The following is a 16,059-nucleotide window of genomic DNA, read 5'->3' on the forward strand; positions in this document are numbered from 1 at the left end:
CTTTACTTATTCTCGACTTTTAAAAAATTTATCATTGCATACATGTTTTTATACTTTTACTACATTTGCATGTATTCAATAAATTGTTTAGTAATGATTTATATGTTTTTAAACTTTATATAAATGGTATACTCTACATGTTCTTTTATAGTTCATTATTAAGTATAATATTTTCTGCTATAGCTATTTGACTTTATTCCTGTTTCTTTTTTTGTTTTTTAAAATATTTAAATCATAAATAGATGTTGATGTTCAAATAACCTTTTAAAATGATCCCTTTACAATATTTAAAAATAATTTAAAAAATATATATATTTTTGAACAGTCATATTATTTCATTAGCTTTCTAATATTTTTACTGTGGGTAGAGCACTTTGTTACTTGTAACAATGAGTCTTGGATCTGGGGCGTGGTGAGAGGCAAGTGGAACTTCTGAGCCAAGGCCTTTATTCTTCCACCAGCTTCTTAACCCTTCCCATTTGGGCTTGCATCCTTTCCTTTGCACTTTAGACATGCTGATTTAGCCACATAAAGATGAAGCAACAACTCAGCATGAGAACTTAAAGAGTAAATAATGACCATATCACCTCTGACTAATAGTTAAAATTCCTAAATAAATTTTCAGTTAATTTTTAAATAGTTTCTGGATTTGCAATTTGTCACTCTGTTAACTGTCTGGTCACAGGAACTGTTAATTTGTTATATTCTCTGGACTTGAATAGAGGTCACAGAGCCTGGGAGAAATAGGTGAAGTAAAATGAACTTCTTTATTTTATTCATGTGTAAACATGAAGAGTCCAGAAAGCCTGAATTAGGATATAGAATTCAGGATGATTAAAAATTCCACTGTTTGAGTATTATTTTGGTCAGTTACATGAATTGGGACGTATAAATACAATTTTTCCCCTCAATAAAGGAATAAAAAACAATGCGCTACTGCTACTTGTAACAATACAGACACGTCTTCCAGATTTAGTGCTGAGAAAAGAGAATAAACAAATGAGGACATACTATAAGTACTGTAGGATTTGTTATATTGAAGTTTCAGGAACAGGGAAAATATGCAGCTGAAACTCAGAGTAGTGGATACATTTAGGGCTATTATTGAGACGGTAAATAAGGGAGTCTTCTGGAATTTGGTAAATGTTCTATATCAAAATATGGGTGGTGGTTAACTCAGTAGATGAGTATGTCATAGGCTGTGTACTAAAGAGTTTTGTACTTTGTTGTATGCATGTACTATCGTTCAGAAGGGGCCTATGGCCTTTCTAAATTATAAATGTATTTTTGGTAATTTGAGACAATTTTGGCACAACCTTTTCAGCCTTATAGGCAATGATTGGTGTGTGTGTGCGCGTGTGTGTGTGTGTGTGTGTGTGTGTGCGTGCGCGCATGCGCTTGTAGAACATGGGGAAGAAAGGGACTAACTTGTCTGGTTGAGAGTGGGGTGGGGATACAACGTGAAGCCTTTAGAGAGAAAATGGAGTTGAGGAGACTTTTTAAGCATGACGTAGGAACTTTCCAAGTGGATCGTGTGACATACGTGGATCTATAAATGTCCAAGGTGGGAAATCACAAGTTATATTTAGGAATTATAAGTTGTTTTGTATAGCTATAATCAAATAGGAGCTGGGAAGTTAAAAAATAGAGAATGGATAGAGTGTTGGTTGAATAGCAGGCTAGGAAATTTTGATTTTTCTTTTCTTTTGGGCTCCAAGTATTAGAGAACCATTGATGACTTTTAATTAAGTGGCATGATTAAGTTTGCTAAATTGATAGGATTAAGAACTAATTTTGAAAATAGTACCTAAGACAATTTGTGTCTTTCCAAAAGGCCTGCCTTTAGTACTCCATGTAACTTCTGTGCATGATCTCCTTTTGAGACTGATGACTCACAAATATAAATCTCTATCCCAAGCTTCTTCCTTCCGGTTTCTTTAAACTTCTTCACAGAATTCATTGCTGCTCTGTGGATGTAAATTTGGATCATATAATTGTGTTTGTTCACTTTGACGTAGTGTAAGATTTATGATCACTGTCGGTCACAAAACAGGTTGTAATTCAGAATTGGAATAGTTTTTCCAAGATATCTATAAACACCTCTTTATTCAAAAGCTTCTCCCTCTTTACCCAAACCAAGACCAGAGACTAATGCCCTTTTGCTACCACACTTCTGCTATTTGGAAAGGACTTTCTCCTTTCACCCCTTCCCTACTCATTAGGGTGTTTGCAGGGGAGGTGAGGAAAAGAGGAGAGATAAGAGTCTTAATGTTGTAAGATGGCTCATTGACTATTGGCCAGGGGGATGTTTAAAACTGACTTTCCTGGTTATTTGTCTGAGAATTTTGAAAACTGTACTAGTAGACCTTCCTCACCTCACCTTCCTTGACCTTGTTGGTAGCCCCTCTTTGAGCCAAATATTCTGGATGTCTCCTCTGCTCCTTCTTCTAGCTGTAGTTCCCACAGCCTCCTCCTTAAGAAGTTCCGTTTCCCTGGCTAATTACCCTTTTGAGCAGGATCTCTTTTACTAAATCAATTCAGGCCAACATTTTTACCACACCTTCTTTATCATGTCCCTAAGATTTGCACATTTTTGATTCACGATCAGAGAAGGCTGCAAGTTACTTCTCAGGTGTGTCACTGCCCTGCGGCCACAGGACACTTCACCTTGCCCAGGTACTAGGTTTCTGTGTCCCCTCAATGGCAGAAAATACCCATCAGTCTCTCTAAGTGGTCCCTGTGAAATCTCTGTCAGAGGCTGAGGTGGGAGTAGCACATACTCCAATTACTCTCTAAAGTAATCTTCACAAATTCTTTCAAAATCTCATTGAAAAAATTTATCTTTTATCTGATAAGAGACTCCTGGATGAGTCTGAGCAGTATGGAAACCTTCTTTTAAGCTATAAAAACATGAAACTATTTATAGTTACACATAATGTCATTGGATTTCACTACCAAACCCAACCATTTTATTATATTAAATAAAAGTGGTAGAGAATTAATATTATATATTGACAATTACCTTCATATGAGTGAACAACTTTTCAATATCATCATATACATTCCAGCGGCTTTGTAGTTTTATCATAAATTATTTATTCTGCAAAAGTAAGGATAAGTCATCTTAAATTCTTCATTAATTGGAAATGAAATGAAATCATATTCAAATTAAGTTTTATGTGCATAATTGTCCATAATTTATTCTGTCCCCATGAAATTGTCTTTTATCATTGGTGTAAACTCATTGGTATTCTAAGGTTTTGATATTGGACACAGTTGAAAAGAATATGCTGGTGCTCCTTTGTTTTCATTATGTCTGCCTTCCTGCTGGACTGTAAGCTGTATAAAGACAGGGATGAGTATTTTAAATCTGGTGATTTGGGCCAGTTCTGTGCTGCACACGCATTAGGCGCACAGTGCTTTGTGTCTTAGGCAAGGTAGATAATTTGAAAAATTTAGAGCATTAGTAATGTGTTTGGAAAAATAATTTCATGCTAATATAAAATAGTTACAGTGTAGGGAAAATATGGTTAATAGACTGTAATACCTTACTACTCTAAAGAGAGGGGGAGATATTTTGAAAGTTAGGAGATGAATACATTTTCTGACATTTGATAAACCAAGCTATTGGTAAGCTTGACGTTGTGCTCAGGCAAAATTCTATGCCATAATAAAACAGCTGGTCCATGAACTTAAAAAATAAGAATGACACTCATAAAAAACAAGTTTTATCAGTCTAACTTTTTTTGTTGTTGTTGCTCATTGGAAAGATGATCATTTATGGGAACACTAAAGACATAGATGTATCTGAGTTTTTTCTCAGCTTATTTTCTAATCATGAAGCATAATTTATATAGAGAAAACCACACAGAATTTTAATTTACAGCTCAGTGAATTGTTACAAAGCTAATTAATATTAGCTAATTAATAAAGCTAATTAATGTATTGCCCACCAAAGCAAAAAAAAAAAAAAGAATATGGGTAATACTGTAATTAAATTGCAGTCAAAACATCATTCCCTCCCACTCACCAAACGTAACCAATATCCTGCCTTCTAACACCATAGGTTAGTTTTGCTAGTTTTTGGAACTCCATATAAATGGAATCATGTAGTATATATATATTTTTTGGCTTTGGTTTTGGCTTCCTTAATATCTTAGTGTTTTCAAGATTCATAGATAATGATAAAAGTATCCACAGTTTGTTAATATTAACTAATATACCATTGCCTGTTGCATGAGTATATTGTAAGTTATTTGTCTATTCTAATGTTACTGAACTGTGTTTCCAGGTTGTTGTTGTTGTTGTAGCTATTTTGCTATGTTGAAAGTACTTTCTTGATGTGTCTCTTGATGCACATATGCATATATTTCTGAAGAGTGCATACCTAGGAGTATTATTGCTGGGTTATAAAGTATGTGTATCTTTAAACTTAGCAGGTAATACTAAATATTTTCCCAAAATAGTTATATGAATTTACATTTTGACCAGCAGCGTTCTTGCTGTTTTATGTCTTTGCTAACCGTTGATAGTGTCATTTTTTTGGTTAACTTAGATGAGAAGTTATATCTTATGTGGTTTTGATTAGCATTGTTCTGATTACTAATAAGAATATTACTAACAAGGGTACATGTATTTATGGCCCATTTGTACATGGGTTTTAAAATTTTTCATGTTTAAATCTTGTAAATCATTTTGGAGTGACAGGAAGTGTCAAGATAAGCAACAACAACAACAACAAAAGGACAGGGAAGCCCTGTGTACCCATTACTTAGGTTTCTATGACTTTAACATCTTGCACAACTATACTATAAGATAAAAACTAGGAAGTTGGCATTGGTACAGTCCACAGAATGAGCAGATTCATATTTCACCACTTTATCAACACTGATTTGTGTGTATGTGTATTGTCTATGCAACTTTATCACATACATAGATTCATGTAACCACCCTTGTAATCAAGATACAATGTTGTTCTGTTACCACAAGGCTCCTATTTCTTGCCTCTTTTGGACACATCTCACTCTCATCCCTAACCCATGGCAACCACTCATCTGTTCTTCATGTATATTATTATTTTTTGGAAGCATCTATTTTCATCTTTTGTATTTTTATTATTGACTTTTAGATGATTTTACATGTAATTATATGTATAACAATGTATAACAAGTATCTTTTCCTAGTCCATGAGTTGAATTTATATTTTCTTATTGGTGTATTATGATTAAGTTTTTTATATAAATGCAATTATTTTTTCTTCATGTTCAGTGTGTTTGAGCTCTTGAGAAATTTTCCCCTACCCTCAAATAAGTAAGGCATTCTCCCAGAAGCTTTATTTTTTTGTCACATTTTTATCAACAGTCCAGCTGAAATTGTTAGTACGAGTAGAAGTCAGGTTTAGCTTTTTTTCTCTATGGCTATCCAACTGACCCAGCATTCTTTTTTGAAAAGAGTTTTTCTCCATGGTTTTGCAATTCAACCTTTATACTAAATCAAATGGCCATATCTGTTAAAGTCAGGTTCAGGGGTTTCTATGTTCCACTGGTTGATTTGTCTACCCTTGTTATTATCATTTTATTTACTGTTGATTTAAAATATGTCTTAACATCCAGCAGAGCAAATAGTTTCAACTTGTTCTTCTTCATCAGTGTCTTGGATTTTCTTGGTTGTTTGCATTTCCATATACCTTTTAGAAGCATCTTCTCAAGTGATAAAGAGGAAACTAGGTTTTTGATAGGTATTGCATTGAATGTAATACGTATTTTAGGTATGAGTTATTTCTACATTGTTGAATCTATAATATCTGAATATGGCACAGCCCTCTATTTAAATCTCTATTTTCTTTTGATGTTGTTTTATTGCTTATCATAAAGTTTTTACCATCTCTTGTGAGATTTCTTCCAGTGCATTTGATATTTTTAATGCTATTGTAAATAGTATATTTTCAATGTTTCATTTTCTAAATAATTGTTGATATTATAAAGAAATATAAAAGATTTATTTATTTATTTTTATTTTATTTTAATTTTTTATTGCATTTTAGGTTTTGGGGTACATGTGCAGAACATGCAAGACAGTTGCATAGGTACACACATCACAGTGTGTTTTGCTTCCTTTCTCCCCTTCACCCACATTTGGCATTTCTCCCCAGGCTATACCTATATATTGACTTTGTATCTAGAAACTTACTTAACTCACTTATTGATCCTAGTAATTTATCTCTTGATTCTTTAATATTTTCTGTACATATTACCATAACATTTTCAAATAACAGTTTTATTTCTTCCTTTCTGTTTATACTGCTTGTTTGCTCTCCCCACCTCCCTATTCTCCCTCCCTCATCTTGTGTTTTCTTGTTTTACTGCATGGCTATACTCTAAGTACAGTGCTGAACAGAAGTCATAATAGTAGGCACATGTGTGTTGTTCCTAATCATTTGAAAAGTTTTTAACTTTTCACCAATATGTTTGATGTTTACTGTAGATATTAGCAGATCTGATTCCTTTATCAGATAAAGGAAGATTATGAAAGTCCCCTTCTATTTCTTATTTGCCAAGATAAATTTTAGGTCATGAGTCAATGTTTAATTTATCAGATTGTGTGTCTACACCCATAGAGATGAACATATAATTTTTCTTTTTTTGTTAGTGTGGTGAGTTACGCTGATTTATTTTTAAATCTTAAACCAATTTTTTATTCTTGTGATAGTATCAACTTGGAATTGATTTGTGATTCATTTTATACATTCCTGGATTCAGTTTGCTAATATTTGCTTAGGATCTTTGCATCTAGGAACATCAGTGAGATAAGCTTATAATTTCCTGGATTTTAGCAAGTAATTTTTGTTTTATCATGTCTTTCTCCTTCTCTTGGTCAAAGTGTGTCTCTCATGAATTTACTTTATTAGGTAGTGTTCCTGCATTCTTAAACCACACACTCATACTCATGTTCAGTTAATTACCAATTCTGTCACCTTTGCCTCTTACATGATATATCATTCAGTTTCATCATTTTTTCCATCTCATCGGCTTCTATGCTAGTTCAGGATGCTATTGTATATTTCTCGGATTGCTCTAACAAAGCCTACAAGGTTTTTCTGCCACAGGTTTGGCTTCCTTCTATTTTCTGTGTGGCAGTTCAGGTGAACTGTTAAAATCACAAACCCTATTATAGTGCATGGCTTCTTAAAATTTTGCGGCAGCTCCTCATTGGATTTCTTTCAGCTCCTCAAATTGATCGTGTTCTCTTATGCCAAAGCCATTGTCCATGTTGTTTACAGTGCTGGAACCTTTCACAGTAGTGTACAAACTAAAATATCTGCATGGCAGAGCAGAGGTGTTGAAACAGAACCAGGGTTGGTGAAAGAATGCCAGATAAGAAAAAATATATATATAAAGAGGTGCAAAGGGAAATTTAGAAGCTGATTTTTCATGCTTATTATCATTTAATTTACTGTTAACTTAACGTATGTTCATCAGCTTTTTTATGCTTGTCATGCAATGTGTTGAGGGACCTGGAGGTGAATTCTTAAGGGGAGCAAGTTGTGTTCAACCCCTGTGCTCCGTGCTGGACAGCACAGCTTATGGACTTTGTACAAAGTGCAACCTTTTCTGAAGGAAATAACCATGGTGGTAAGGAATTTTTGAAGGTGCTAGGGATGGTTAATCTGGCTAAGGTGATACTTGAAGAACTGTCATCTAAAACAAATCAAACATATTTTGTACACATTGATGACTATGAAGATTATGAATAATTACAAATGGACAAAAGTGTAGAAAAACAGATTTTGTCTCCAAATTAACAGGAAATATCTAAAGACCAAAACTGCTTCAATATGAAAAGAGCTGCCTCCTGAGACCATAGGTTTCTTCAGGAAGTATTTGGTCTATTTTATAATTAAAGGAATTTATATATTGAGTCAGTGGTGCCAAAGCACAGTGTCTGGGGCTTCCAGTAGTTTTGGAAGCCTCCTGTGTCATTCTAATATGCAGAAAAGTTTAGGAAGCCCTTCATTAAGGGGAGGTTTCAACAGTGGTTTTTCTATATCACAAGTATCAAAAAGAGATGAAAAGAATGCAGATGTCCAAGCACTTTTCTGTAGCTTCTAAATTAGCAGAGATAAAAGTGTACCCCAGGAATGTATATGTTTATGATTATTTTCAGTTGATTCAATTTTCTAGATGTCCTTGGAAGCCACTTTAAATTATCCCTTTTAAAAAAAGTACTGTGCATAGTATATCTACAACCCAGTAAGGCACTTGACAGATTTGTTTATGTTATCCTTGTGGGACAAAATATGTAATATGAGTCAAGAAGAGTACAACTAGAACAAATAATGGGTTTTGATGTCAAAGCAATCTGCATTCGAATTCTAGTTCTGTTACGTACTAGACTTATAAAAATGTATTTACCCTCTCAATCTTTATTATGCCATCTTAAAATAGAGTGATAATAACCATTTTATGGGTCCTTTTTGAAGTCTAAATAATCTATGAAAGGTATCCAACTACAACACAATATCTGGCCATATTGGTCTCTCTTCTAAAATTCTGTGGTTCTATAAATGCAGAAATTCAAGAGTGGAACAGTGAAGCATACATACAGGTTTAATGAGTAGTTGTGTCTTCTTTGTTACTTTTTTGCTTGTTATATTAAAGTCCATAAAAGTGGAGAATAATGTTTCTCACTGTTATTTTTGTCAATTATTGTTTATACCTAAAATATTTTTTAATTGAAAATTTCAAATAAGAATTTATTTTACTGTAACAAAAAATGGTGAAAGAGAATTAACCGTGTGCTTATTTTTTTAAATTGCAGGTTTACAGGAAATCTGTCATTTTTTATTAAAATGGAAAACCGTGCAGAAAGAAAAAGATAGCAGTTGAAGTTAAAATTCCTGGATGACTATTTTGCTTTTGAGGAGTCAGCATTTAAAAACGATATGCTGATTTGGAAGGTCCTGGGAGTAAACTGCAAACTTTATTTTTTCCATTCAATCAATGGATTTTTTAACCATTCCTTGGAGTCGATGAAGTTCGGAGACAGTGTGTGATGGGGAATGCGGCCGGCCAGTGTGTTCCTAGTAATTGCATCTTGGATTAGTTTGCGGCTTTTTTGAAGAGATTCCATTTTGAAGGGCAAGAACCTAATGTGATGGAATTATCTTCAGAAATGAACAGACATGGGAAGAATCCAGTGAGTCACAAGCTAGAAGATCAGAAAAAGGTAAAAGAAATCATTTCTCTTTGCTTAGTGCTTTTTGTTTATGCTTAAAGAGATTTTTTGAGATTGAAAATGAATGCGCCTTATGAGATAAAATAACATACTGTTTCATGGAAATCAACCCTGCTATATAGTAATGTGTTTCTGTGGGTCTGGATTTCATTACCAGTTGGTGATTTTGTTTCCAAAGTCCTCTGAATTTATCCATCCAGTGGATTGGCAAGAAATCCACTGTGTTCTCTCACTCTTGACTTCATACTAGTGACCTGTTGAACTCACCCTCTTAGTAATAGTTCTCTGAGACCCCGGGTGAGCATGAGTCATGGGCACCTCTGGAGTAGTGGAATAGGCTAGAATTCTCCTTAAAGAGAACACCTGCCTTACAGCCATTAGAAAGCATATGTGGCACTTTAAATTCTCCATTTTCATATTCTTGGGACACATCAGCTTAGGCCTTCTGAATTATACAGCTGGCCTGGAAAGAAAGTTGTGAGGCAACTGTGAGCTTTGGTTTGACTCTACATGATGTCAAAAGAATTGATGGAAGAAAGAACTGCGCTAACTTTTTTTAAGGAAAGGGTGTAGCGAGCTTTTTAGTAAGAAGTGGGGGTTGAATACTAAGGGATGTACTTCAACTTCATTTTTCTAGCTTTTTAGAAACTCCTACCTGCTGAATTGCTGCATTGGAGTGAGAATTAGCTAAAGAGTGCTTATCAGAAGGGTCACAGATGGTGCCCAGGAGAGACAGCCCCACTCATACTGAAATGTATTATCTTTTATAGTGCTCTATGGACTCTGTTAATACAGGATAGGTGTGTGGAGATGCAGTAGCTATAGCACTGGCAAGAAATTAGGGAAAAGGAAGGAAATTTTTAGTTAGATGTGGATCCAAGGACCATAATTAAGCTTTGTTTTTACATCTATCTTAGAAATATTGTTTACTATTCACTTCTCATCTCCTGAAAAACAACTAGCTAGGTCTTTTCCAGTGGTGAAGGTAAGTTTGGAAGAGGCTGTGCTGAGTCGATGGCTTATTAATTTTGTTTTGCCGATATGGTCAATGCAGCTAGCATGGGCCTACAGTAATCCTCCCATCATTAATAGAGGCAGAAATGCATGGATTGTTTACTCTGTTTGTTTCATTTGTTGTGCAGTATAAGTAAATATCAGAAAATACTAAATACTATAAAATTCAGGGTGCCTGAAATCAGTTTTTGCTTTAATGTGGATATAAATTTCTACACAAATACTTGTGTTACAAATAAGTTTGTCGGTGTGTGTTCAGCCTGCTTTTTTTCCTGCTAGCACTAGGGTGTTATGTCAGAGGAGATGGCAGGGTAAATTTCAATCTAAAGCGTTCTCTGCAGTTTCACTATTTAGTCGTCTTTTTTTAATCTACATTTTTGTAATGTCCTTAACTCTCATGGTAATTTTGGTACTATATTGGGTGGGGAAAGAGGGAGGGAAGTAGTAAGCAAGTGATTAATTACAGAGTTATAATTTCTGATAGAGATCCTGCTTTTATGACAGAAAAGACGAGTTCTGCAGGTGCTATCTTTTCATTCCCTGGCTATGAGATATTTTCTGCAAGCACAAAAGGGTTTAAAGCTGAAGAATGGAATGAATCCTTAAAGTCATACTCTGAGTTTTTTTGTGTGGAACTTTAAACAAGGTTTTGTAATGATACTTGGTTTCCTAGGTCAACTCACACAAAACTGCTCAGCTCATATATAATGTACTAATAGTAATAGAATTTAGACAAACCATGGAGAACCATAATTCTGTAAGAAATGCAAAAATACTACCTTGGTGATATGGCACAAGAAGACCCCATCTCACGATAGCCTCACCTTCTCATCGGTAAGGGAATGCAAGAGGAGTGACCATTTTCAATGAGCAGAATCAAGAGTGGAAAATTCAGTTCTAATGACCTCCTGGCTCCCCCACTGCTGTGGACACCTCAAAAGTAGCCTTGATGTGTACTGCAGATAAACCAGAAACTTGATATGTATAGATAAAGATTTAAGATTCAAAAATTTTGAATCTTAACTGTCATCAGGAACACCTAGTCTCAATAACACACTTTTCGTGAGTTTACATTAAAGAAAAAATGAAATGTAGTATCATAAATCTTTGTAGATGAAGCTCTGTCCATGGCCCTGCCACCACATCATTGCTAGAAGGGATTAGAAGGTCATTTATGTAATTACTTCAAGTGTTTATAGTCCTTTATGATGAATTAATTTAGCAGGCACAGTGTTCCACATTGATGAAACAGAACGCATTTAGCCTGACTCCAGCTTCGGTGAGAGGTGAAACATCTTTTTGATATTACTGAAAAAGTGTTATCTTTTCTTAGTGTTTGGCAGATTGTATACATTCAAAGCAAGATGCATTGAAATGGATTGAATAAGCACCCATTCTAAGCACTACACAACTGATCTCTACAATAAATCACTAGCTTTTGTTCTTAAGATGTGTAGATTTGTGCTGATTATGTTCTATTTCTGAGTAGAAACTCTTAGGATATATGAACTGCTTATATGAGTTTGTGAGTATGTGTTCTACTGAATGAGTAGGTGAATGTCAGGGAAGAGGTCATTTAGAGGGTGTTTACCATATGTCAGGAATGTGCATGGTCCCTTTTGGTTTATTAGGATAGTAACTTCCTACAACATAAAAGCTGCTTTTATCTCCTTAAGAGTTTGGGTCTTCTAAAAATAATTATCTATTCCTTAAGAATATAGATACCATTATTCAAAATTAAAGCATTCAAAAGTGTTTGACTTTATGCATTTCTTTTAAATAATGTCTCATCACCTTGCTAAATCTGAACAGAGGAGCACATATTTGAAAGTTAGAAGGTGTTATAGCCACAAATTCGGTCTGAGGTGCTCTTCATTATAGCTAAACTTCAGATGTGGATCTTATAGGAGTTGAAGAGAATACTTCAAGAATATTATAGGAGTTGAAGAAAATACTTCTAAGGTTCTCAAATCAACTTGGATTAGTGTAGAACTAGGTGGACTTTAATGGCTTTTTTTTTTTTTATTCTTGTGATTTTTTTTCAGTAGAACTTTTAGTTGGTATTGGCCCATCATCCGGCTCTTGGCATTCAGGTGCTGGAATGACCCATATGGGAAAATTATCGTGGCATCTCAGACCTCCTGAATGCTCATAATGAAGTGTGTTATTTTTGAAAACATGACTTTTTGACCTTTGCACAGTCAATGCCAGGGAGGTTCATATATTGCTGCCCACTAATTTTGTTGCTTTGTGGGATTATTTCTGCAAAACAAATGCAAAACAGTGAAAGCTCAATAGGTACAAATGATACTGAACTGGAAAGCAGAGCATAGTAGATTTTACTGTTCATCTAATTGTAGCAGTTTGCAATTCAGATAGTCCTGGGACACTGTTTTATTGCTCCGTGAATATTTTGTGCATTAAACCAAAACATCTGTCATAGTCAATAATTTACTAGGCAGTGATAAAAAGGTAGCAGGATACATACATCAAAATTATGGCAAAACATTTCTATAAGTATTTGGCAATCTCTTGGTTGTATTTTGTTGTTCTATTCTCTAAACCAGAAAGTGATCAGCAAATATTATTGTGTATATGTAGATGCATTTTACTTTTATGGAAATGTTTTAAGATTAATACAATTTCAGTTTTTCACTTCCTAAAATCACGTATTTTACATATTAAGTTTGCCAGAGTTAATTTCACCTTGCCATAAAAAAGCTCAAGATAAATTCCAATACATCACATCTGTCCTTCTATGAGACAGCAATTATTTCAGAAGTGACATATCCTGGATACAGTGTTTGAGATGTGATGAATTATGTAAAATGAAATCAATTATTATATTTATTGATAGAAATAAACAATACTGATATAGAAAAAGGCTATTATTTTAAGGGCTGTTCCTGTGCTTTTTTTTTTTTAATTTTTAAAATCAAGTTTAAGTGGGGTGTTAGAGAAAGCATCATCTTCATGTTGCAATGAGTGCTACATCAGTGTCAGTTCAGATAGACCTATTCTGTTCTTTCTCTTTCAACTGACATTAAGCAGGAGTGTGGTCCAGGCATGCATGTCTGCATGTGACTGTGTTAGGTTACTTTAATAATTTTCCTGGAAACATCACCCACTTAGGATTGCCAGAGCTCTACAGAGGAGAGGTACTTTATCAATTTAAAGCTAGCCTAGCTCTTATTTTTCTATTTGTTTCATTTAGTGTGCTGACTCTTTTAACTTTATTTGTTGCATTTTCTTGCAGTGATGGTAAAATAATATCGTATAAAAGTCAGAAAGTGTTCTTCGGATTAGTCTTGCAGATGTAGACTATTTAAAATTCTTTATGTTGGAAACTAATTGCAAATCTGTTTACTTGAAAGGAAATATGAGCATAAGTCAATAAAGAAGAGACAGTTTAGTAAAGATAGATCTAGCCCTTCTATTTGTTGATTTTCATAAAGGACAGTCTTGTTAAATGAGTCCATTAAATGAGGTCATATAATTATTTTTATAAAGTTACCTGACTTCCTTTTTCAGTGTATATTACATAAGTCATAGGGACCATGAGGGATGATGAGGTTTCTGAAATAACATCACATCATTTATTATCAGCTAATCCTCAAGCATGGCTCTAGTAAGAGTGAATTGTAGTGGCAGTTTCAGCAAAATTGGTTAGTCATCCAGTTGTTGATTATCTAAACTTTTCATTAAACATAGCCATTTTACAATGTTATTATACATATCTGGAATTAATGTACAGACATAAATATAAACATCAAGTTCCCAAAGAAACTCGCTCTGCGATTGTAGGATATTGGGATACCGATTAGGACAATTTCTAATTTCTACCTCTGCCTCATTCTTCTATAAGCTAATGCCATAAACATGTGTCTCCCAGGTGTTTTACCTGGCATTCTCTAAGGATGAATTAGATGAAGTGACTCTTTTTCTACTCAGAAGTGATTCTAGAAACTTCTTTTTCAGATCTGAACTTGAATAGAACCTCCTTTCAATTTTTCTTCACCATATCATACACATCTAAAAATTCACATGGCCATTGGCCTTTTTGTGCCTGGCAGCATACATTTTTTGATGTAAAGGGACTTGGTATAACAGAAAAAAACTGTAAATAAATAAAAGTGATTGATTGGGACATAAGCACACTTCATGTTTTCACTATCTTGTTAGACTATGTGCTTTCTCCTGATTGGTGGATTTAAGAGGTCAATAGATACAGTGAGCCAATAGATACATATAAATGAATAGATAAAATATACACTCCCAACATATATAACGCTCAATATATTTTGAACATTTTGAAGGCAAAATTACATGAAAATCTCTGAATATCAGTCACCATTATTTATGATTTTAATTATAATTATTAACATATAAGTTTACTCCATTTTAATTCTGACTTTTCTTAAACCCCTTCCTCTGTCTTGATATTAGCAAGTGAATTCCAGCTTTTATGATTTCATAAAGGAATGAATATACTAAAACTAACTTTTTTTCTTTTAAAATATGTCCCATTTGTTTTTCTGGACAGCAGGCTGCTGCTAGTGAGCTGGGCCATCTGATTTAATAGCAATAAGACAGGGTGGACAAAAATTTTTGTGGTTTTCTTACACAGGGACTGACTAATTATCTCCAAGATTGAATCTATTTCAGGAATATGCAATGCCTGGGATAAGAATTAAATGAAAAAAAGCAGATTTAATGCTATGTTACAGAAGTGGTAGACATAAGGAATTCTGCCCATTTTGCATATAATTTTTTACAGTATGGCTGAAAAGTAAAAAAAAATCAATATCTTTGATTTTATGAGTATATTCTGAGGACCAACAGCATCACTGTCATCTGGGAGCCTATAGGAAATACAAAGTCTCAGAACCTACACTAAACCTATTGAATATGGGAATGTGCATTTGAAGATCTGCAGGTGACTAATACACAGCCATATTTGAGAACCATTGCCCTACAGATTGTTTCTGAGAGCACCCCAGGAGGATTAAGTTTTAGTTACCCACCGCTGTGATGTGCTCAGTAAGGTGGCCTTTATTTTCTATCTTCTGGTTTCTGTCTCCCTTCCTAACTCCCCTCCCAGTATTTCCTGGAATCATCAGCCAAATAAATTACTTGCACTTGGATCATTGCTTTGGGGTCCACTCTCAGGAAACCTAAACTATGACATTCTATATCTACGGTTCTGGTATTCATATTTGTTTCAGTCAGCTAATGTTGAACTCTGTTAGTACAGCTGTTTGGAATTTAAACTTTTCAAGAATTCTTTCATCCTTATTATTCATTCCTGTTTCATTCTTGGATATCCTAAGTGCATACCCAGACTGATGATAATATCAACACTTGTTCAGTATGGTTGATCATTTTTAAAAATAAACAGGCAATTTATAGGTGACCCACATAAAGAACAGCTGCTGCTATCACTCACTCCCTCTCCATTGTTGATGGCCTCTGCAACTGACATTGTCCCAAGCAGTTGCTGATGGAGCTGCCAATACCTCTTTACATGTCTTATCTTTATTCATTAAAAAACAAACAAGACACAGTTATGAGACATTTATTGAATCAGATGTTTGATGCTTGGAATCTGGGGTCGGTTTTTAGGCAGAATCTTTCTATTCATTCCTCTCTCTTTCTTAGAGTTCCTTGTAAAGAAGCTATATATTAAATGGTGACTAAATGGGAAATTAAAATGACTGGCATTATAAAAAAGAGTATGTGTATGAATGTCTCAAACTCTCCTAAAAGGGGATCATTTCTAAAATGCTTTAGTGGCAGAGGTCCAAAAGCCAA

The 16,059-nt window shown here is 34.3% G+C and overlaps 1 protein-coding gene across 2 annotated transcripts in view; it reads left to right on the plus strand.

Annotated features, from left to right (window-relative positions):
• NAV3 (neuron navigator 3) overlaps positions 1-16,059 on the plus strand; it is an 872,565-nt gene that overhangs the window by 225,759 nt on the left and 630,747 nt on the right. For both annotated transcript variants that reach the window (XM_017976235.5, XM_078336921.1), the window contains exon 2: positions 8,818-9,225. In XM_017976235.5, coding sequence (XP_017831724.1) covers positions 9,154-9,225 — 72 coding nt within the window. In that variant the 5' untranslated portion in view covers positions 8,818-9,153. The remainder of the gene's footprint in view (positions 1-8,817; positions 9,226-16,059) is intronic.

The sequence above is a fragment of the Callithrix jacchus genome, chromosome 9 (genome assembly GCF_049354715.1).
Source record: "Callithrix jacchus isolate 240 chromosome 9, calJac240_pri, whole genome shotgun sequence".
Lineage (NCBI taxonomy): Eukaryota > Metazoa > Chordata > Mammalia > Primates > Cebidae > Callithrix > Callithrix jacchus.